Source organism: Perissodus microlepis, chromosome 14, assembly GCF_051167445.1.
Source record: "Perissodus microlepis isolate ML-2025 ecotype Zambia chromosome 14, ASM5116744v1, whole genome shotgun sequence".
Lineage (NCBI taxonomy): Eukaryota > Metazoa > Chordata > Actinopteri > Cichliformes > Cichlidae > Perissodus > Perissodus microlepis.
Genome location: NC_140474.1, coordinates 34,115,328 through 34,136,962, shown reverse-complemented (window position 1 = coordinate 34,136,962; position 21,635 = coordinate 34,115,328). Strand labels below are relative to the sequence as shown.

The 21,635-nt window shown below is 42.6% G+C and overlaps 1 protein-coding gene across 1 annotated transcript in view; it reads left to right on the top strand.

The window, feature by feature from the left end:
- Positions 1–3,672: 3,672 nt before the first annotated feature.
- The window catches only part of nlk2 (nemo-like kinase, type 2), a 93,088-nt gene continuing 75,125 nt past the window's right edge, over positions 3,673–21,635 (top strand). The window contains exon 1 of the mRNA XM_084951761.1: positions 3,673–5,433. Within this exon, the coding sequence (XP_084807887.1) occupies positions 4,961–5,433 (473 nt within the window). The 5' untranslated portion in view covers positions 3,673–4,960. The remainder of the gene's footprint in view (positions 5,434–21,635) is intronic.

The window sequence follows — 21,635 nt, the reverse complement described above, 5'->3', positions numbered from 1 at the left end:
TCACAACAAAAGTCGCCTCAAGGCGCTTCATAGATACAGAGAAAAACCCAACAATCATATGACCCCCTATGAGCACTTTGGCGACAGTGGGAAGGAAAAACTCCCTTTTAACAGGAAGAAACCTCCGGCAGAACCAGGCTCAGGGAGGGGCGGCCATCTGCTGCGACCGGTTGGGGTGAAAGAAGGAAGACAGGATAAAAGACATGCTGTGGAAGACAGACAGAGGTTAATAACAGATATGATTCAATGCAGAGAGGTCTATCAACACATAGTGAGTGAGAAAGGTGACTGGAAAGGAAAAACTCAATGCATCATGGGAATCCCCGGCAGCCTACGTCTATTGCAGCATAACTAAGGGAGGATACAGGGTCATCTGGTCCAGCCCTAACTATATGCTTTAGCAAAAAGGAAAGTTTTAAGCCTAATCTTAAAAGTAGAGATAGTGTCTGTCTCCCGAATCCAAACTGGAAGCTGGTTCCACAGAAGAGGAGCCTGAAAACTGAAGGCTCTGCCTCCCATTCTACTTTTAAATACTCTAGGAACAACAAGTAGTTCTGCAGAGCGAGAACGAAGTGCTCTAATAGGGTGATATGGTACTACAAGGTCATTAAGATAAGATGGGGCCTGATTATTTAAGACCTTGTATGTGAGGAGCAGGATTTTGAATTCAATTCTGGATTTAACAGGAAGCCAATGAAGGGAAGCCAAAACAGGAGAAATATGCTCTCTCTTTCTAGTCCCTGTCAGTACTCTTGCTGCAGCATTTTGGATTAGCTGAAGGCTTTTCAGGGAGTTTTTTGGACATCCTGATAATAATGAATTACAGTAGTCCAGCCTGGAAGTAATAAATGCATGAACTAGTTTTTCAGGGTCACTCTGAGACAGGATATTTGTAATTTTAGAGATGTTGCGCAAATGGAAGAAAGCAGTGTTACATATTTGTTTAATATGTGCATTGAAGGACATATCCTGGTCAAAAATGACTCCAAGGTTCCTCACAGCGTTACTGGAGGCCAAGGTAATGCCATCCAGAGTAAGAATCTGGTTGGATACCATATTTCTAAGATTTTCAGGGCCGAGTACAATAACCTCAGTTTTATCTGAATTAAGAAGCAGAAAGTTAGCGGCCATCCAGGTCTTTATGTCTTTAAGACATTCCTGCAGTTTAACTAATTGGTGTGTGTTATCTGGCTTCATAGATAGATAGAGCTGGGTGTCATCTGCATAGCAGTGAAAATGTATGCTATGTCTTCTAATGATACTGCCTAAGGGAAGCATGTATAGTGTAAACAGAATTGGTCCTAGCACTGAACCCTGTGGAACTCCATAATTAACCTCAGTGTGTGAAGAGGACTCTCCATTTACATGTACAAATGGGAGTCTATTAGGTAGATATGATACAAACCACTGCAGCACAGTACCTGTAATACCTACAGCATGTTCTAATCGCTCTAATAGGATATTATGGTCAACAGTATCGAACGCTGCACTAAGGTCTAGCAGGACAAGCACAGAGATGAGTCCACTGTCAGAGGCCATAAGAAGATCATTTGTAACCTTCACTAAAGCTGTTTCTGTGCTGTGATGAGCTCTGAAACCTGACTGAAACTCTTCAAATAAGCCATTCCTCTGCAGATGATCTGTTAGCTGTTTGACAACTACTCTTTCAAGGATTTTTGATATGAAAGGAAGGTTGGAGATTGGCCTATAATTAGCTAAGACTGCTGGGTCTAGAGATGCTTTTTGAGTAAAGGTTTAACTACAGCCAGCTTGAAGGCCTGTGGTACATAGCCGATTATTAGAGATAGGTTGATCATATTTAAGATCAAATAATTAATTAATGGCAGGACTTCTTTGAGCAGTTTTGTAGGAATGGGTTCTAAAAGACACGTTGATGGTTTGGAGGAAGAAATTATTGAAGTTAACTCAGAAAGATCAATTGGAGAAAAAGAGTCTAACTTAACATCAATGGTACTAAGAGTAGCTGTAGATAATATTACACCTGTAGGATGATTATTGGTAAGCCAATTGAGTCTAATAACAGATTAAATGCCATGTTGAGGCTGTCATTTTTAGCATCTACATGGATGTTAAAATCACCCACAATAATTATTTTATCTAAGCTGAGAACTAAATCAGATAAAAAGTCTGAGAAATCAGACAGAAACTCTGTGTAAGGCCCAGGTGGACGATAGATGATAACAAGACTGGTTTCTGAGTTTTACAACTGGGGAGGACAAGGCTAAGCATTAGGCTTTCAAATGAATTAAAAGTCTGTCTTGGTCTTTCGTTAATTAATAGGCTGGTGTGAAAAATTGCTGCCACACCGCCCCCTCGGCCTGTGCTTCGAGATTTCTGGTAGTTAGAATGACTCGGGGGTGTTGATTCATTTAAACTAACATAATCACCCGGCTGCAACCAGGTTTCTGCAAGGCAGAGTAAATCAATTTGTTGATCAATTATTAAGTCATGTACTAACAGAGACTTGGAGGAGAGAGACCTAATATTTAATAATCCACATTTCACTGTTTTACTCTTTGGTTCAGATGTGGATACTGTATTGTTTTTTCTTTTTGATTTTTTATGTTTAAATTGTTTATTGCTGGTTTTTAGTTTGTTTTCCGTCTGTTTGGGCGCTGACACAGTCTCTATGGAGATGGGGGGGTTTTTTTTGGGGGGGGGGGGGGTGCAGAGAAGCTGCAGAGAGTGCAGCGTGTAAGACTGTTTATGTTTGCATGCTTTTATTTTTGAAAGTTAGCTGCTTCCTAATCACATATACCCAGTTAAAAGAATTACTTGCCTGTACAGTGCAGTAAAAACCTCGAGTTTTCTTTGTCCTGTCTTCCTCCCCTCATCAGTCACAGCAGTTAGCCGCCAAGTCTGGTTCTGCTTGAGGTTTCTTCCTGTTAAAAATGAGTTTTTCCTTTCCACTGTCAGCAGTTGTTCAAAGGAGTCATTTGTTGGGTGTGAGAAAAGAACTGCATTACAAAGTAAATGAATGTTTATTCACAGCTGGGTTCTTAATAAGTTCATTGTGGATAGTGTCTCATAAAATATAGAGTGCTTCAATTTTTTTTTTTTGTTACAGCCTTAGTCCAAAATGTATTCAATTTATTTTTCACCTAAAAATTCTACAAGAAAATGAAAAATGACAAAAAGTTTACTATTCTTGCAAATACTAGATATTATTATGATATCTATATGTATCATCATATATGTATGCACATCTTACATCCAGTATTCACGTCCTTTGGCATGACATTCAAAATTGACCACAGGTCAAGACAGATCTGGGCAAGGGTACAGAAACTGTGAAGCTGCTTTCAGGGATATAATGCATCAGCAACTAGAAATCCACTTTTTTTCTTTTCTTTTACGGAGCAGTGTCCTTTGTATAGAGAAGTAGTAAGTCTGAAGTCATATCATATTTTATTATTTTAAAATTATTTTCAATTCAATCAGTTAATTTTAATCCCTGGTCTGGATTCTGAATATTTTTCCTGCAATGAAGTGAGCGGTGTTTTTCACTGCATCTATGTGGAGATCATTGGGCTTTTCGGTCAGCTATCAACCCCGCTGTCACCCCAGCTAACACGCGCCACTGGCTGCTCGTTGTGACAATCAAGGAGGTTACAATTACGTCATTGCCGTGCGGAAGACGATTGGTTGGCTACCCTGCCTAATCTCAGCGCTGAGCGGCTAAGGTTTTGTTCACCATGTTGGATGAACAGCTCATTTCAGTTACCTCGTGACCAATACTTTTATCATGTCACATAAGCGTCGTGATCTTGAAGTGTAGAGGATCAGCCGAGTGACGTTTTTTTCTTCAACTGACAGCGTCAAGGCCCAGCGGAACCAACGGAGGGACTGCTGTTTTTATGTGGAGATACAGATACCCATTAGCTAGCTCTGAGTTGTCAGATTGAATAAGGCTGTCTAGCTCCTGGCGGTAGATTTTGTCCCACAACAAACGGATTTAACTTGTTAGTCTGTTTGGATGCGCGCTTCTGAGCCGTATTAGGACAGAGTAGAATACAGATACACACACAAAGCTGTCGATGGGGGAATTACTTTGTCTGCCAGCCGTCTGTGAGGATTTCTCTTCTCGTGTTTTGAGTCATGGTCGAAGCTTCGTCACCCTGTCAAACTGATGGGGGTTTCTTTGGAAGCACGCGGCTCGGTGGATTTCTATAATAATATGTGAATAGGGTGGATTGCCGAGGCCCGGGCCTGCCTGCCTCTCTGCGCTGCTGTATTGTAGCCTTGGCTGGGTTACACCTCCTCTGCACCGGATCAGCAGCGTTAATTACGACTCTGAGATTACCTCTGCCATCAGAGTAGCTGTCTGGCCTGTGCACACATCTGAAGGAGAATTCAGTTTGGAATAACAGATGAGATTTTAAGCCGTGTGGTGAGAAAAGCAACGGCGCCAGACCCGAGTGTGTGGCAAACTTGGAACACTTATAAGATGAATGCTCTGCTTCCCATGTGACCTGCTTTAGATCGCACTGTTTTATTAAGAGGGGAATGTGAATTTTTCCCAGGAGGAGAGGTAGAACCGTCTCTGTGAAGTGCATATAAGTTTTGTTTTCTATTGAATATTTTCGGTTTGTCACTGACAGCAGTGGCACTGTTAAAGCTGCATAGATTGTATGTTTGGGTGGTCCATTGCCCATAATATGCTCTCCGCCACTAGTTTCAGACTTCAGTAGTCTAATGGTGTACCTAATAGAAAATTAATTTAGGGGAAGTGGGGCAGAGCCTAGTTAGTATTATGCTAAAACGCCATACCAGATATCGGATAGTTTCTGTCAAAGTGATTGACTTTGGACGCTTAAAGGACAAAAATATATTTTCTCTATGTTTGCCATAAGTTGTATTAACCGTGGGGTTGCTGTCTGGTTGCCATTAGTATCATTTTGAGAAGCAGTTTGAAAAGGAGGCATTTAAGTATCATTGGATGGCTCTTTGCGGTACAACTGCTGCAAATGTTACAAAAATGATGGCTGCTTACAACGGTGGCTCCTCAGCAGTAGCTGCCCATCACCCCCATCACCACCACCACCAGCTCCAGCACCTACCGCCTCCCCACATGCATCACCACCACCACCACGCGGGCCAGCACCACTTACAGCACCCGGGCTCAGCCGCTGCTGTGCACACGGTCCAGCAGCACACATCAACGGGTGCCGCTGCGGCGGTGATGCTAAACCCCGGACAGCAGCAGCCCTACTTTCCGTCTCCAGCCCCCGGGCAAGCTCCCGGGCCGGCGGCGGCCGCGGCTCCCGCACAGGTCCAAGCGGCTGCAGCAGCCGCTGTCAAAGCTCACCACCACCACCACCATCAGCAGCAGCAACACACGCACCATTTACAGCAGCAGCTGGATATTGAGCCTGACAGACCCATCGGCTACGGGGCGTTTGGAGTTGTCTGGTAAGTGCAGTGCACTGCGCGCTCATAATGTATCTCTGTATCCACTAATACTACTAACACGCCATGGCTTAACGTCGTTCATTAGTGTTTCGCATCCCTCTCCAGCAACAGTTTTTTTTTCTTTTCTTTTTTTCTTTTCTGTCTCAACCCATAGTCTCTAAACTTGAGCCTGTTGTCATACTGAAGACGTTTACACTGACTTCTGCTAAGTGTTTTTGTTTTGTAAACATTTGCACGTGAGTAAATGTTTACAGTTTTTTTTCATGACTTTTTGTATATTGTTTACAAAGACTAATTGTATTATGCGTAATGAGTACTAATGATCAAAGACAACACATGTCCTGAAGTCCAGAGATAATTCGAGGAAATTTCCAGTTGGTCTCTTGGTGTTAGTAATCTTAGTTTGACTCGATAAAAGTGTCAGAAAATGGGCTTCTTGAGTTTTTAATAATGTGAATGTTTGTCCCATGGAAGATTGTAAGCAGCATTATGGACTTAAATTTATCACTAACGTCAGATGTCTTGGCCCAGAACACCAACGTAATAATTTCACCTGCATTCTGCACTGAAGAGAAGCCTGACGTTGGCAGTGATAACTGTGGGTGGCTGTAGTACAGCAGGTAGAGCAGGTCGTCTACTAACTGGAACGTTAGTCATTTTTCCCGAGGCATCCACTGAAGTGTGAGTGCGTGTGTAAATGTTAGGAAGCGCTTTTATGAATGTGAAATATGTGAATGGCGCATGTAATTGAACGCGCTTTGAGTGCTCAAATTGAGTAGTGGTAATATGCATATAGTTTTGTTTTTTTTTGCAATTTAGCAATAATAATAATAAAAAAATAATCATCTGCTTCTTCAATTTAGCCTCACATTCTGTGGATTAATTTCACTGTCTTCAGCTGATATATGTGTGTATGTACTAGACACTTGTAGACATGTGATTGTTAACCTCCCCACCATCACCAAAATAAAAGTTTATCCCTGACTATGATGGTGGACTTAATAGTAATAAACTAAGATCTCGTCTTTCATCCGAACATGCTGACATGTTGAGTTCACTGAACAAAAATGGTACTTCAGTTGTGTATGTACACTTACGATGCATTAGCCATGCAGTGTTTAAACTGTAGCTGATGTAGAACAAAAAAACAAGTTTAACTAAGCCTCATCTTTTCTTTTCTTTTTTTTTTTTTAAAAAGAAAATACGTCTGCCAGGGATGTATGTGACTAATCTTTGATATTTTCGTTAGTCTGTACCAGATGTACTAGCCAATGTTGTACATTTTAACTGATGCCCAATGGGGGTAAATAGTTTTCATAACCATCATTGTTAATAAAATCTGTGCCTGATCATTTTGTTAACACTATTATTGTTATCTCCAAAAGTTGATTCTGTTCATCTGGACGTAGCGTTTTTTTGGGAGAAACGTTTTGTCACTCATCCAAGTGACTTCTTCAGTCTCAGCTGACTGCAGGTTTCCTCAATCTTATAAACAGTACATTTGCATAATGACTGAAACCAGCCCACTGAAGGAACAATGGGCTGGGAGGTCAGTTCCTTAATCGTAATTATGCAAATTCTCATGACCATTGATCAACAATCACTGATCAAAGACCACTGATCAATCGCCATGAGTACCATTCACAGAGAGTTGGGGAATGGCTGCAATCACAGCATTGTAAGATGGCGAAAAATGTACCCTTAGGCCCCCTCCTCGATTCAGAGATGGTCTTTCCCTTTTCACGTAAATGGCCTCCTTGACTCTGCGCTCAAACCAGCGTTCCTCCCTGTCCAGGATGTGTACATCCTCATCATTGAAGGAGTGTCCACTGGCCTGTAGGTGTAAATAGACTGCAGAGTCCTGGCCTGACAAGGTAGCTCTTCTGTGTTGTGCCATCCGCTTCGCCAGAGGTTGTTTGTTTCCCCGATGTATAAATCCTGGCAATCCTCCTGGCACTTAACAGCGTACACTATGTTACTCTGTTTGTGTCGGGGGACCCGATCCTTGGGATGGACCAATTTTTGGCGCAGCGTGTTTTGGGGTTTAAAAGCCACAGAGACCCGGTGTTTAGAAAAAATGCGTCTCAACTGCTCCGATACTCCTGACACATATGGGATCGCTACAGGTTTTCGCTTGGGTAGCGGTTGTCCTTCTCTCCTGGATCGGCTGGAGCTTTCTTTAGGTGCCTTTCCAGCTTTGACAAAAGTTTAGCTGGGATAACCACATGTACTCAGGGCCTTTTTGATGTGCTGTTCTTCTGCTTCCCTGGCCACTGTGTCTGTGGGGATGGTGTTTGCTCTGTGTTGTAGCGTCCTGATGACACCCAGTTTGTGCTCCAGTGGATGATGAGAGTCAAACCTTAAATACTGATCCGTATGTGCAGGTTTACGGTACACGCCAGCTTTTAGATGTCCCCCATTACTGATAGAATTCTCACAGTCTAAGAAGGCTAACCTGCCACTTTTCATATCCTCCCTGGTGAATTTGATGTGTCAGTCCACCGAGTTAATGTGATCCGTGAAATGTAGTACGTCCTGAGATTTGATTTTCAGCCAGGTGTCATCCACATATCTGAACCAATGGCTTGGTGGTGTTCCAGGGTAGGATAGCAAAGCCCTCTTTTCCACTTCTTCCATGTACAAATTGGCCACGATGGGTGAAACTGGGGAGCCCATGGCACACCCATGTTTCTGCCTGTAGAACTGACCCTTGTATGTGAAGTAGGTGGAATGAAGACACAGTTCCAAAAGCCAACACACTTGGTCGATGCTGAGAGTGGTCCTGTTGCTGAGGTTGGTGTCATCCTGCAATCTCTTACGGACTACCTCCAACGCTTCCGTGACTGGGATGCAAGTGAAGAGAGATGTAACATCGTACGAGACCATGGTTTCATCTGCCTCCATAATGACATCTCTCACCGTCTCAACAAAATCCAAGGTGTTCTGGATGTGGTTTTCAGAGCTGCCCACCAGCGGGTTGAGGATCGAAGCCAGAAACTTGGAGATGTTATAGGTGACAGAGTTGATCATGCAGGCAATCTGTCTTAAAGGTGCACCCTGTTTATGTATTTTTGGTAAACCATACAGACTTGGTGTAGACTCCCCTGGGTACAGCCTGTGGTATGAGGTCCGGTCAATAGCCTTGTCTTGTTCTAACTGCTTCAGACAGTCTATCACCCTCTTCCTGTAGCCACTTCCTGGGTCTCGTTTCAGGGGCTCATAAGTATTTTCATCACTGAGTAGTGACAAAATTTTCTCATGATAGTCTTTCTGGTTTAGCAATACTGTGCACCTACCCTTGTCTGCCGGAAGGATGATAATGTTGTTGTCATCACTAAGTGATGTGAGTGCCTTCCTCTCCTCCATGGTGATGTTGGATGCTGGGGGCTTTGCATTGCTGAGACAGGCCAAAACTTTCGTCCGTAGTTGCTCTGCTTCCACTTCTGCAATATTGTTGTTACGAATTGCTGTTTCTGTGGCTGTGATCAGCTCCACTAGCAGCATTTGTCTCGGTGTGACAGCCAAATTCAACCCTTTAGCAAGGATGTTTTTCTCTGTTTGGGTGAGCTGTCTGTCAGACAAATTCTTCACCCACTTGTCCACATCCTCTGTGTCGCATCCTTGCCTCATCTGGTCACTGAGGACTAGGGCTGCCACAAACGATTATTTTGATAGTCGACTAGTCACCGATTATTTTTGCGATTAGTCGACTAATCAGATCATGCATCCATTGGACGTAAAACGTATAGATTATTGCACCAGCAGCATCTGCTCTTATATAACTATCATTAGCTTACAGCTTTAAGTGTTTAAGGTATGTGCTAACTAAAAATAAAGACAAGATGAGAGTTTATTAAATTTTAATGAAATTTGCAGATTGTTTCGGTGAAGTTTAATAAACTCCTTGCTATCTAAAATATAACGGGACACCGGAGTATATTCTCCAGCATCTCACACTTCTGATAATCAGCTGTCTGCTTGACGTTTATTCAGCTGTGTAAAAACTATAACTTTAATCTCAGCCAAACCGATTTGCTCAGGAACAAATAAAATACTAAAAGAAAGCCAAACAATAACATTTTGAAGTTATCTAAGTGACTTATATATATTTAACCTGAGTAGCGAAAGACGGCGGTGGGTTTGAAAACGATTTGCCGGGAGTCCGGTGTTCTCACGGCTCTAGTGAGCCTTGCCCCCAGCTAGCTATCGAGCTAGTGGGTAACAGACGTCTCCGAAAACGTCGGAGCGCTTTTGAAAATATGTGGTGTCTTGATAAACTGAGCAGATATTTGAGGTTTCCACAGCTACATTCTCGCCTGAAAATATGTTAAATGTTTATTTTGTGACCCAGAAAGAATAATGAGAGTAATATTAAAACTAACTAGCTGCCGCCATTGTTGGAAACTGAGCTGGGCTGCGCTATGAATTCTGGGACACAGCTTCTTCTTCGGGGTTTAACGGCAGCTGGCATCCTTGTACATGCAGTGCTGCCATCTTCTGTTTCAGTCCGTTATTACACCCTTAAATCCTACTACTTATTCCTGCGTCTTTTGTGATCTTACAAAGCTTCAAACGACGAGTCGACTATTAAATCAGTCGTCGACGATTTTGATAGTCGATGTAATCGTGACTAGTCGACTAATCGTGGCAGCCCTACTGAGGACACTCTCCGTATTTTGTGGTGGTTTCCGACGTACAACAAGTAAGTCAAACTTCCTTTGTTGCCTGGTCTTAGACTTCTTGTGCTGTGCTAGACGAGCCTTCTCAGCAAAGTCAAACACCTTTTTAAGAGTATTCTCATCTAAAAGCATAGTCAGTCTCTGTCGGATCTCTTGTCTCTTGACATTTTAGCACGTCGATGGTAACATTTGTTTGCTTCACCCGTTCATTAAGTAACTGATGCTGTGCCTTCTGGAGAATTTTTGTTGCCCGGAAGCCTTTAACTGAAGAGCTCATTTGCAGACTTTTAGGAGTAATCCTGTTTTGTCGGCATCTGAGGCTGAATCTCAGGTGGTTCCTGTAGTCCGCCATCTTACGTGCTGTTTGCTCATACTGACGTAAAAGCTTTAGGCAGTCCTTGCCAAAGTGGGTTACAACGTCTTGATGCATTCTCAATCATCCAGAGAAGTAACTCTCCAAAAGTTGATTCTGTTCATCTGGACGTAGCATTTTGTGGGAGAAATGTTTTGTCACTCATCCAAGTGAGTTCTTCAGTCTCAGCTGTTAGATTTTTTTTTTTTTTTAATAAAGGCGAAAGAATGAGATTCCGGATGCAAACGGTGGAATGGAAAAAGCTTATTTCCATTCCACCGTTTGCATCCGCAAAGGGTGGATGTGCTCTTTATTAGCAATAGGGTGAGGAGTTCAGTCATTTAGGAGGGTCAGAGTAGAGCCGCTACTCCTCCACATCGAAATGAGCCTCCGAAGCAGTCACCTCCCTGGTAAGGTGTTCTGGCCGGGCATGTCCTACCAGCAGTGTCCTAACATACAATGAGCTGAAGTGAAACAGAGTATTTTACTTTTGGGTGAACAGTACACAGTCTGAGGGAACGAGAGAGAATGTAGTCAAGACCAGCCAAAAAATTATATAGCTGTACACAAAATCACCAATGTGAAATTGACACTGTGTTAAATGTAACACTTTTCAAAGTGTCTGTGTCCACTCTTTTTAGTGTTAAATCAACACTTTTCAAAGTGTTATTTTAACGCTGTACAGAGTTAAAGATTAACCCTGACTAATACTAAGCAGTGTCAACAATATTCTACACTGGTGTTAAGTGTTTAAAAAAATGGCACAGAATTGGCTGAATTAAATGGCTAATGAACTAATCATTTTATTCAGGTGTGTTGGCCCAGGGTGATATCTAAAACTTGCAGGACACTGGCCCTGGTGGCCTGGAGTTCCCCCACCCCTGCCTTAGATGTTGGAGTCTCATACTACAGAATAAGAATTAAGACACAGGTGTCGAACTCCAGGCCTTGAGGGCCGGTGTCCTGCAGGTTTTAAATGTGTCCTTGATCCAACACAGCTGATTTAAATGGCTGTCCAGACATTGGGTCACATAGTTAAGACTGAAGCATTAATTATTGGTAGGACTTCTTTGAACAGTCTTGTATGAATAGGGTCTAAAAGACACTTTGATGGTTTGGAGGAAGCAATTACCTCCTCAACTCAGAAAGATCAGTTTGAGTTAAAGACTCTAAATAAATATCAATGGCACTGAAAGTAGCTGTAGATGTTACATCTGTGAGATGATTATGAATATTTTTTCTCTAATGGCTAAAATTTTATTTGTGCGCGATATTCATGAAGTCATTACTAGTTAACATTAAAGGAATGGTTGGCTAAACAGTACTCTGACTTTTTCTCAGCATTGGCTGAAGTGCTGTAGGCCAGGGCTGCGATGAAAAAAGTGTCTGTGCGATAAATTATTTTGCATACATAGCACTTGTGCAAGAGCTTTGCAAGCCATCATAGATACTTAGGAGTTTTGTTTTGTTTACTTTAGGGGTGCACCTTTCTCACACACACCAGGTGTGTCTTTGGTAAATGGACTGGTGTGTGTATGTGTGTGTGTGTGTGTGTAAGTTGTGTAAAGCCCTTTGAGTTCTCAGAGTAGAAAAGCTTATTTATATATATATATATATATATATATATACACACACACACACACTTTACACAACTTACGTCATTCAACCATGCACTCAAGCACTTTTTTCTATGCTTTTTCAACGTAAATGCTTTCTAACTTTACCCACATTCATACTCCAATGGATGCATCATAGAGCAGTTAGATATTTGGCCACATGGACTGGAGCAGACAGGGATTGAACCACCAACCTTGCTGTGACCTGCTCTACCTCCTGAGCAATGTTCCCTCTAATTTTTCACGTGTCTGAGCGAACACAAACTCCCTGAGCGATCCCTTGGACCACTGTGAGCGACAGCAGACGTGTGCACTGTGGTCACGCTGGCATCTAATCCATCCAAGTTACATGGTTTATTAAAATAATCAAATTACAGCATTTACATTTATGTTAGACTACTTTTAATTAACTGCTTTAGCCCACTTACAATGAAAATGTAAAAGATTCTAGTCATTGACCTGTGTAGCATGTTAACACTATTGGAAGTAAAAATAACTTTAACTCCAATTTCGAAAACACAACTTACTTTTTTTAAAATTTTTTATAAAGCTCTGACTTGTATTATGAGTATGAGTCTGTGGTCTGGGAGAGAGTCCTGTAACTCTCTGTCTGCAAAATATAGTATATAATGACCAATGCCGGGCAATTAATTATATAGTTACTTCTTCAAAAAAGTTACTCAGTTGGGCAAACAACAAAGTTTTTTGCAGCTATTTTTTTTAAATGCAGCCGAGGCAGTTTTAAATAAACACTTCAAACTATTTACAGAACAATCAGCTGTTCTGCATCAAATTTGATGCCACACAAATTATTTGTGCCACTCCAAAAAATAATTTCTGTCCACTATGAGATGAAGGAGAACAACAGCCTGATACCTGCAGGCCTGACGACAGGAGATGTATCACTGCTGTATCACCTGTAACATTCAACAGTCGCCTCATTGTTCTGACACGCACAACAAAACTACACTACACACTAACTACACAATATTTGCGCTAAACGTCTCAAATCTCTCACATCTCAAAGCACCGCCGTCACTCCTAACACTTCCCCCCGTTTCTTAACAACTAGATGCCACGTTGCCATATCATTTTTTTGATTGGTCGAATGGTACTTTTTTGGACGAATAGGAAAGGGAGAGGGGAGTGGAGTTTGTTTTTGCTCACAGGCAGAGAGCGCTTCACATCAGCCACGCCGCTTTGCTAGCTAAAACACCGGCACATAAGGACGCTGTCATAGCCTGTCGACGACTAGCTGCGTATATACGAATGTAAATCGCATTATTGGCTGGACTATGGGATAAGGTGGCATCGTTCTAATCCCATACGGGAGCAGCCAGTCACTCATTGACTAACACTGCAAAACAGAATTGTTAAAGTATTAATTAGGGCCCGAGCACTAAAAGTGCGAAGGCCCTATTGTATCTGCTCCGTTTCTTCTTATTAGGGCCCGAGCACCGAGAGTGCGAAGGCCCTATTGTATCTGCTCCGTTTCTTATTATTATTATTATTAGGGCCCGAGCACCGAGAGTGCGAAGGCCCTATTGTATCTGCTCCGTTTCTTATTAGGGCCCGAGCTTTTTTGTTATGTGATCATTTTGCTTGAATAGCCCAAATTGGCTCAACAGCGCCCCCTACAAAATTTCAAATCATCAGCCCCTGCTCTGTGTTTTATGTATGAGTCTGAAACCTGGTAAGCTTATACCAACTGCTCCCAACTGGAGCAGTTGGTCGTCCAGGTGAGATCCTCAGAGATGTGGACTCCCAGGAACTTGAAGCTGCTCACACGCTCCACAGCCGTCCCCTTAATGTGGATGGGTGGATGTGGGTCAGCATTCCTCCTGTAGTCCACGATGAGCTCCTTGGTCTTCTCCTTGGTCTTTCTGTCGCACCACTCAGCCAGACGATCCACCTCCTCCCTGTAGGCGGCCTCATCGTTGTCACTGATGAGGCCAATCACTGTGGTGTCATCTGCAAACTTAATGATGGTGTTGGAACCATCAGCAGGTCTGCAGTCGTGGGTGAAGAGGGAGTAGAGGAAAGGGCTCATCACACAGCCTTGTGGTACACCGGTGTTCATCGTGATTGTAGATGAGCAGCAGTTATCCAGCCGGACATGTTGGGGGCGGTTGGTCAGGAAGTCCAGTAACCATTTGCACATGAGGGAACTGATGCCCAGGTCTGTCAGTTTCCTGATGAGTTGTGAGGGGAGGGTTGTATTGAATGCTGAACTGAAGTCTATAAACAGCATTCTGGCGTAGGTGGTGTTGTTGTCCAGGTGTGAGAGGACAGAGTGCAGTGCGATGGAGACTGCATCCTCTGTGCTCCTGTTCTGGCGGTATGCGAATTGGTGGGGGTCCAGGGTGGGGGGGAGACAGGATTTGAAGTGTGCTAGGACCAGCTGCTCTAAACACTTAGTGATGATGGGGGTGAGTGCTACTGGGCGGTAGTCATTGAGGCTAGATGGGTTGGAGTTTTTGGGTATCGGGACAATGGAGGTGGATTTGAAGCAGGCCGGTACCACAGCGTGGGCCAAGGACAGATTGAATATGTCTGTGAGCACTCCTGCAAGCTCCCCAGGACACGCTCTGAGAACACGCCCGGGGATGCCATCGGGACCTGCAGCCTTGTGGACACTGATCCTGCTCAGCACCGCTCCTACATCGGTGGGGGAGAGAGTCAGAGGTTGGTGGTCTGGCGTCACGTCTGCTTTGGTTACTGATGTTGAACTTTATTTTGTTCATAAGGTTAATTATTAGAGTTGCCAACCATCCCGTAAAAAACGGAATCGTCTCGTATTCAGAGAAAATATTACGCGTTTCGTATTGAGGTGAAAAGGAACAGTTTGTCCCGGACTTCAGCTACAATGAAAAAGACACAAAGCTGGAGTTATTCTGTGTCTTTGCTGCACAGCTGCCTCTTCTTCTCTCATTCTCTCCCCCTCCCTCTCCTGTTTCTACTTCAGTCATGAAACTGATCAATGATCAGCTGATCGGCTTTTCTCTCTTGTTTGTTTATCGCCCACTTTGCGCCAGAAAGAGGAAACCAGCGGATGTCGCGCTAAACAACAGCAGCACGTTTAAGCTTGATCAGCTGTTGTTAGAATTTATTTAATATTAATTTCTAGTATCAGCTGATGTTTGCTGGAGCCACAGCTGTAAAAGCTGCTGGTCATGATATCGGTTTGGTTATGTGATGAGAGGGAAACATGAAGATGAAACCAGGAGACGTCCTTACTGAATCATCAGAGCTGTGATGGAGAAACAGGTTTACCTTTTAGTTAACATGAATGAGTTGAAGGGAAGTTATGAACTGTTTCTGAGAGACAAATAACACCAGGATCCTTTTCTAAGTAGCTGACAGCTGGTAACTGTGCAGGGGCGGGTCTAGCAAAGTGTTGCCAGGGGGGCAGGTAGGGCATTAACAGGGAGAGGGGGGCACAAGGAAATACTTTCTTATTCTCATTTAAAATGTCTCACTTTAAAAAAAAAAAAAAAAAAATTATCTGAGTCTTGCAACAAACAATTGATAGATTGATACATATATACCATCAGAACAGTGTACATCACTGTCACAACAGCGTTTGTTTTCATTCAAAGGCTTTATGAGTTAAAATGCCCGGGACGATTTTTTTGTCCCAGTCCAGCCCTGTATGCAGCTCATCTTCAGTCTGGTGTTACCTACATCTTCCTATTCAGAAGGCAGAATTTCTGAGTTCTGAGTACAATCGAAAGCACCACGACTGCAGTTTTTGTGTTGGATGTAAAAAGCAGGCTAGGATGGAATCAGGTGTGGGATTTCTCTCGTGGAAATGTGCACATTATTTTTTCCTTTCTATTGGTAGTTGGCACAGTGCACTTGTGGCAAGTAAGCAAGCTAGAAGACTGGCAGTCTGGCTGGGTATCCAGTTACGGAAGCAACACATTAACAAGAGAATTCTGAGTAAAACCAAAGTTACTTTCCCTAGTAACTAGTTACTCTGAAAGTAACGAGTAACTTGAAGTAACTGAGTTACTTTTGATAGAAGTAACTAGTAATGTAACTAAGTTACTAATTTAAAGTAACTTACCCAACACTGGACACTACTCATGTCAGCACTTATATTTCTGACCTCGTGTTTTAATCGATTAAACGCGATCTCCTCCCTTTTGCCCCCATTTTTGATGTTGTGGGTACAAATGATCAGGCATGACATTCTCATAATAAATCAGATAAAATACTGCAAATAATTAATCCTGCATTTGTGTGATTGAAATGTGTGTGCAATGACACAGTTTTAAAGATTTGGCCTAAATGATTCTGGAGTGAATGAGCCTGAACATGATGACCGGACTAGTGACACCATATCACCTGTGACACTCACACACGCACGTGTGACTTTGCCAGTTTCAGCTGAAACAATTTCAGTGTTTCAAACCATGTTCCAGAGTTTTTAGTTCACCGTTCATGAGGTTTCAAGAAGAAAATGAAAGACAGATCTGAATGTTTGAAAGTGTTTTGGAAAAACTCTGTAAAGATTAGATGAACAATACTCAAAGGATAAATTCAACTGTTTTATTTTGTTAGATAAGTTGAAAAAAAAGTTAAACAAGCAAGTAAATAACGAAACAAGGTTAAATGAGTTAAGAACAAAAAGTTAACAAGTAAATAACGAAACAAGGTTAAATGAGTTAAGAACAAAAAGTTAACAAGTAAATAACGAAACAAGGTTAAATGAGTTAAGAACAAAAAGTTAACAAGTAAATAACGAAACAAGGTTAAATGAGTTAAGAACAAAAAGTTAACAAGTAAATAAAGAAACAAGGTAGAGGAGCGAAAACCCCAACAATCCCCTCTGAGCAAGCACTAGGCGACAGTGGGGAGGAAAAACTGCCTTTAAACGGGCAGAAACCTCCGGCAGAACCAGGCTCAGGAGGGGACAGTCAACTGCCGGGACTGGTTGGGGGGGTGAACAGAGGTGGAGCAAGACGAGGCTACATCAGTTGAAGAAGCAGTATTGTCCCTCTTCCGGAAAAAGCTGAAGAATCTTTTCTTCTTTTTCATGGACTTTTCCACGAGCGCCTTTTTGTCCAGGATGAGGGTTCTCAACTGATCGATGTTTTCTGTGTTTTGCCTCTCAAGTTTCTTGCATGTTTGTTCCACCTGTTCTAATGTTGCTTGTGTTTCTTCAAGCTTTTCTTTGAGGTCTTTGGATGTTGCCTCCTGTGTCAGCTTTGCCTCCTGCAGGTCTGCATTTCTCACTTGATCTTCTTTGTGCAGGCCTTCTAGCTGCTCATTTCTTTTCTGGATATCGCGGAGCGTACACTGCAGGTCTTCATGTGTTTTATCTTGCTTTTGCTTTTGGGCCTGCATTGCTGTGTTTTCCCGCTTCAAGTTGTTGAATTCCAACAATATCCCCTTAATGAGCTCTGAGTTGTTTTTCGCCATGTGATCGATCCTTTTCTGCATGTGTGAGCATCGTTGTTCCAGTGTTTCCTTTTCTCCCTCCAGCTCACTTGTTTTGACCTTCAGTTCATTACAGAATTCTTGCAACTTTTGATTTTTACTCTCAAAGTCCTTGATGATGCACTTTTCTTCTGCCAGCCTTTCTTGCTTTTGCTCTTTCTCTTGAAGGAGGTCTTCATTTTGGCGCAGTGTTTGATCCAACCTTACCTTCATCATTCTGTATTTTTCCTGCATGCCTTGGAGTTCGCGCTGCAGGTCTTTTTGCTTTGTGTCCTGTTGTTCCTTCTGTTGGAGGACTTCTTTATTTTTTTCTTCAGCTTCATCAAGCTTTCTTTGGAGCAGGCGATTGTTTTGGTCCATGTATTGCAGATCCCACTCTATCTTATCAATCGTCGCTTTCCTGCCTTGAAGCTGCTCGGACATTTCTTTAACTTCAGCGCTCTTTTGCTTATTTTCTTTGATAAGGAATACAATCTGCTCTCTGGCTTGAGCAAACTTGATCCCCCAGCCCTCATTAATAATGTTGATGTCGGGCTGGCGCTGTAGTGTTTCTTCCAGGTGTTTGTTTTGTGCTTCCATTTGTAAGCACTTCTTCTCCAGGTGAAGTTTTTCTTCTTCAATTTGTCGAATTTTGTTCTGGAGATGGTTGTTTTCATTTCTACTCTCCTGTAATGCCTTTTGGATGGAGAAGAGGCCATTTGGAGAAATTGGCCGGCCACGCGTGGAAGGAGAGGCGGCGAAATCTGTTTGTCTCGGTTGCCGTAATCTTGGATACATGTTGGCGTTTGTATCCGATGACTCTGAGAGGTTTCCAAATTTTTCTGTAGTGAACGTTTGAAAGCTGCTAACACAAAGGCTGCGAAGAAACGAACTAAAAATTTCTGTTTCTCACCCCTACTTAAGGAAAAACTTCAAAGGATCAAAGATCCTTGTGACATCATCACTCCTAAGCCAATCAGATCGTCACATGACATTTTGGAATGTGGAATGGGGAGATATTTTTTTTTAAACAGTTTTCAAATTTAAACAGTTTTCAAATTTAACTTAATATTTAAGTGTTTCTTACTTGACCCGCTTAGTCGATTAAAAAGTTAATTGCCACGAACACCCCTAATGTTATATAACAGACCACAGAAAAAAGACAGTTTTTTTTCTACATGACAGAGCTATAATAAATGTTTTGTTTTTTTTAATTATCCTACTTTTTATAAAAGGGAACATTATTTAAAGAATATGTATTTAATTAAAAACTCTGTATTCATCTAAAGGGTATAACAAGAAGGGTGACCTTCCTGCTCGAAAAGGAAATGACCAAAATAAATGTATTTCTCTGCAATTACAAACTCTGTGTAAACAGTCTTGGTGTCAAAATGAAGCTAACACTGGTGAGCAATGTTCCCTCTAAGCTGCGCGCATGCGCAATTGCGCACTGCTGGCACGATCTCTGCGCACAAAAAATCTGTGTTGCGCACAAAAAAAATCTAACCTGAATTGAAATTAAAGTAAATACATTAACAATTCTGTTTTGCAGTGTTAGTCAGTAAGTGACTGGCTGCTCCTGTATGGGATCAGAACGATGTCACCTTATCCCATAGTCCAGCCAAGAATGCGATTCACATTCGTATATACGCAGCTAATCAACGTTGCTGATAGGCTATGACAGCGTCCTTATGTGCCGACAACGGTGTTTTAGCGAGCAAAGCGGCTGATGTGGAGTGAAGCCACGTTAATGACAACGTGTACAACCATTGGAGATGTGAGCAGGACAGACGGAAGAATTAACGGGAAAAGTGTGGACTTTATACCAGTTTTTAAATTGTGTTGATAGGCCACGTAAAACCAGAGTTATGATAAAAAGAATATATGCAATGTTTGGTTTTTATATTTATTGCGGGAAGAAACTGTAAAAACGTCGTTTTATAAGGAAAACGCTGGAAAGCTCTCTCCGCCTGTGAGCAAAAAGAAAACCAAAAACCCCAGCCTTTCCTATTGGTCGAAAAATGTACCATGTCGACCAATCAAAAAATGATATGGCAACATGGCATTTAGTGGTTTAGGGAGGGGGAAGTTTTAGGAGTGACGGCGGTGTTTTGAGATGTGAGAGATTTGCGACGTTTAGTACAAATCTTGTGTAGTTAGTGTGTAGTGTAGTCAATAGTTTTGTTGTGTGTGTCAGAACAATGAGGCGACTGCTGAATGTTACAGGTGTTACAGCAGTGATACATCTCCTGTTGTCAGGCAGGGATCAGGCTGTTGTTCTTCTTTATCTCATAGTGGACAGAAATTATTTTTTGGAGTGGCACAAATAATTTGTGTGGCATCAGATTTGATGCAGAACAGCTGATTGTTCTGTAAATAGTTTGAAATGTTTATTAGGGCCCGAGCACTGAGAGTGCGAAGGCCCTATTGTATCTGCTCCGTTTCTTCTTCTTCTTCTTCTTATTATTATTCAGGCAAAACAAGGGCCTTTTTGAGGGCCTAAACATGCTCAAAAACTCATGAAAATTTGCACACATGTCAGGTCTGGTGAAAAATTTTGTATTTTAATGGTTTTACATATGAGCACTGGGAAATGGCTCTAGAGCGCCACCTATGCCTTGTTAAATGCAGCCCTACGACCACATGGTTTGAGCTACATGTATGAAATCTGGCACACATGTGTATCATGCCAAGACGAACAAAAAAGTCTGTGGGCCCATTGACGCAAACCCAACAGGAAGTCCGCCATTTAGAAGTGAAGGTGACATTTTGGCTCTAATTTTGCCATTTCCATGCCTCGAACTTTTTCGAACTCCTCCTTGGGATTTGGTCGTATAAGCTTCATCTTTGGTCAGTGTCAACTACACACCGGCCATGTTAAATTGCGGAGCTTTTGAGTTTTCACAATACGGTGAGGCGGTGGCGCCGCGGCGAATTTCGATGACTTGCCATGAAAATCTTATTGCCTCTTATTCTGTCATACATTGTCCGATCTGGACCAAAGAGCACACATATGATAAGGCTCCAGCCCTGAACATATTTCAACTACCATATTTGACATCAAGGACAGCGCCACCTAGTGGGAACAGGAAATGTCATGTTTTACACTTTGGGGTACAGTACAGTGATGGGTGACATCTGCAGCCTCAAATTTCTCCAGGAAAGCCTTAAGGAGTTGGTCTTGGGTTACAGTGAAAACTGTGACTTTTCGCGAAAGGGTGTGACCCCAGCAGAATGGCGAACTTTGATGTCTCGCCATGGAGAAACAAATAAGTATAACTCAATGAAATCCAGTCTGATCAGAACCAGACTTTACAGGCATGATGTCAGACCTGCCCTGAACAGATTGATGTGTCCATTGTCAGGAATACGCAGAGCGCCACCTAGTGGCAACAGGAAATGTCATGTCTTTCATTTTGTTGTACTGATTTTCACAGGTTCATCGTGGCCATCTCAAAAGCGGTGAATATCACCATCAGTCCTTCATGATGCTTCAGTGCGAAAATTGTGAGTTTAAACTGAATGGCGCACCCTGATGGCAACGCGGTTCACCATGAACAATGAAGTTGCTTTTCAGGGGCTTGGAAAGTTTAAAAAGTCTTGAAATTTGGCCCACAGCTTCAAAGTGATGAAGGTTTTGGTGTTATGTGATCATTTTGCTTGAATAGCCCAAATTGGCTCAACAGCGCCCCCTACAAAATTTCAAATCATCAGCCCCTGCTCTGTGTTTTATGTATGAGTCTGAAACCTGGTAAGCTTATACCAACTGCTCCCAACTGGAGCAGTTGGTCGTCCAGGTGAGATCCTCAGAGATGTGGACTCCCAGGAACTTGAAGCTGCTCACACGCTCCACAGCCGTCCCCTTAATGTGGATGGGTGGATGTGGGTCAGCATTCCTCCTGTAGTCCACGATGAGCTCCTTGGTCTTCTCCTTGGTCTTTCTGTCGCACCACTCAGCCAGACGATCCACCTCCTCCCTGTAGGCGGCCTCATCGTTGTCACTGATGAGGCCAATCACTGTGGTGTCATCTGCAAACTTAATGATGGTGTTGGAACCATCAGCAGGTCTGCAGTCGTGGGTGAAGAGGGAGTAGAGGAAAGGGCTCATCACACAGCCTTGTGGTACACCGG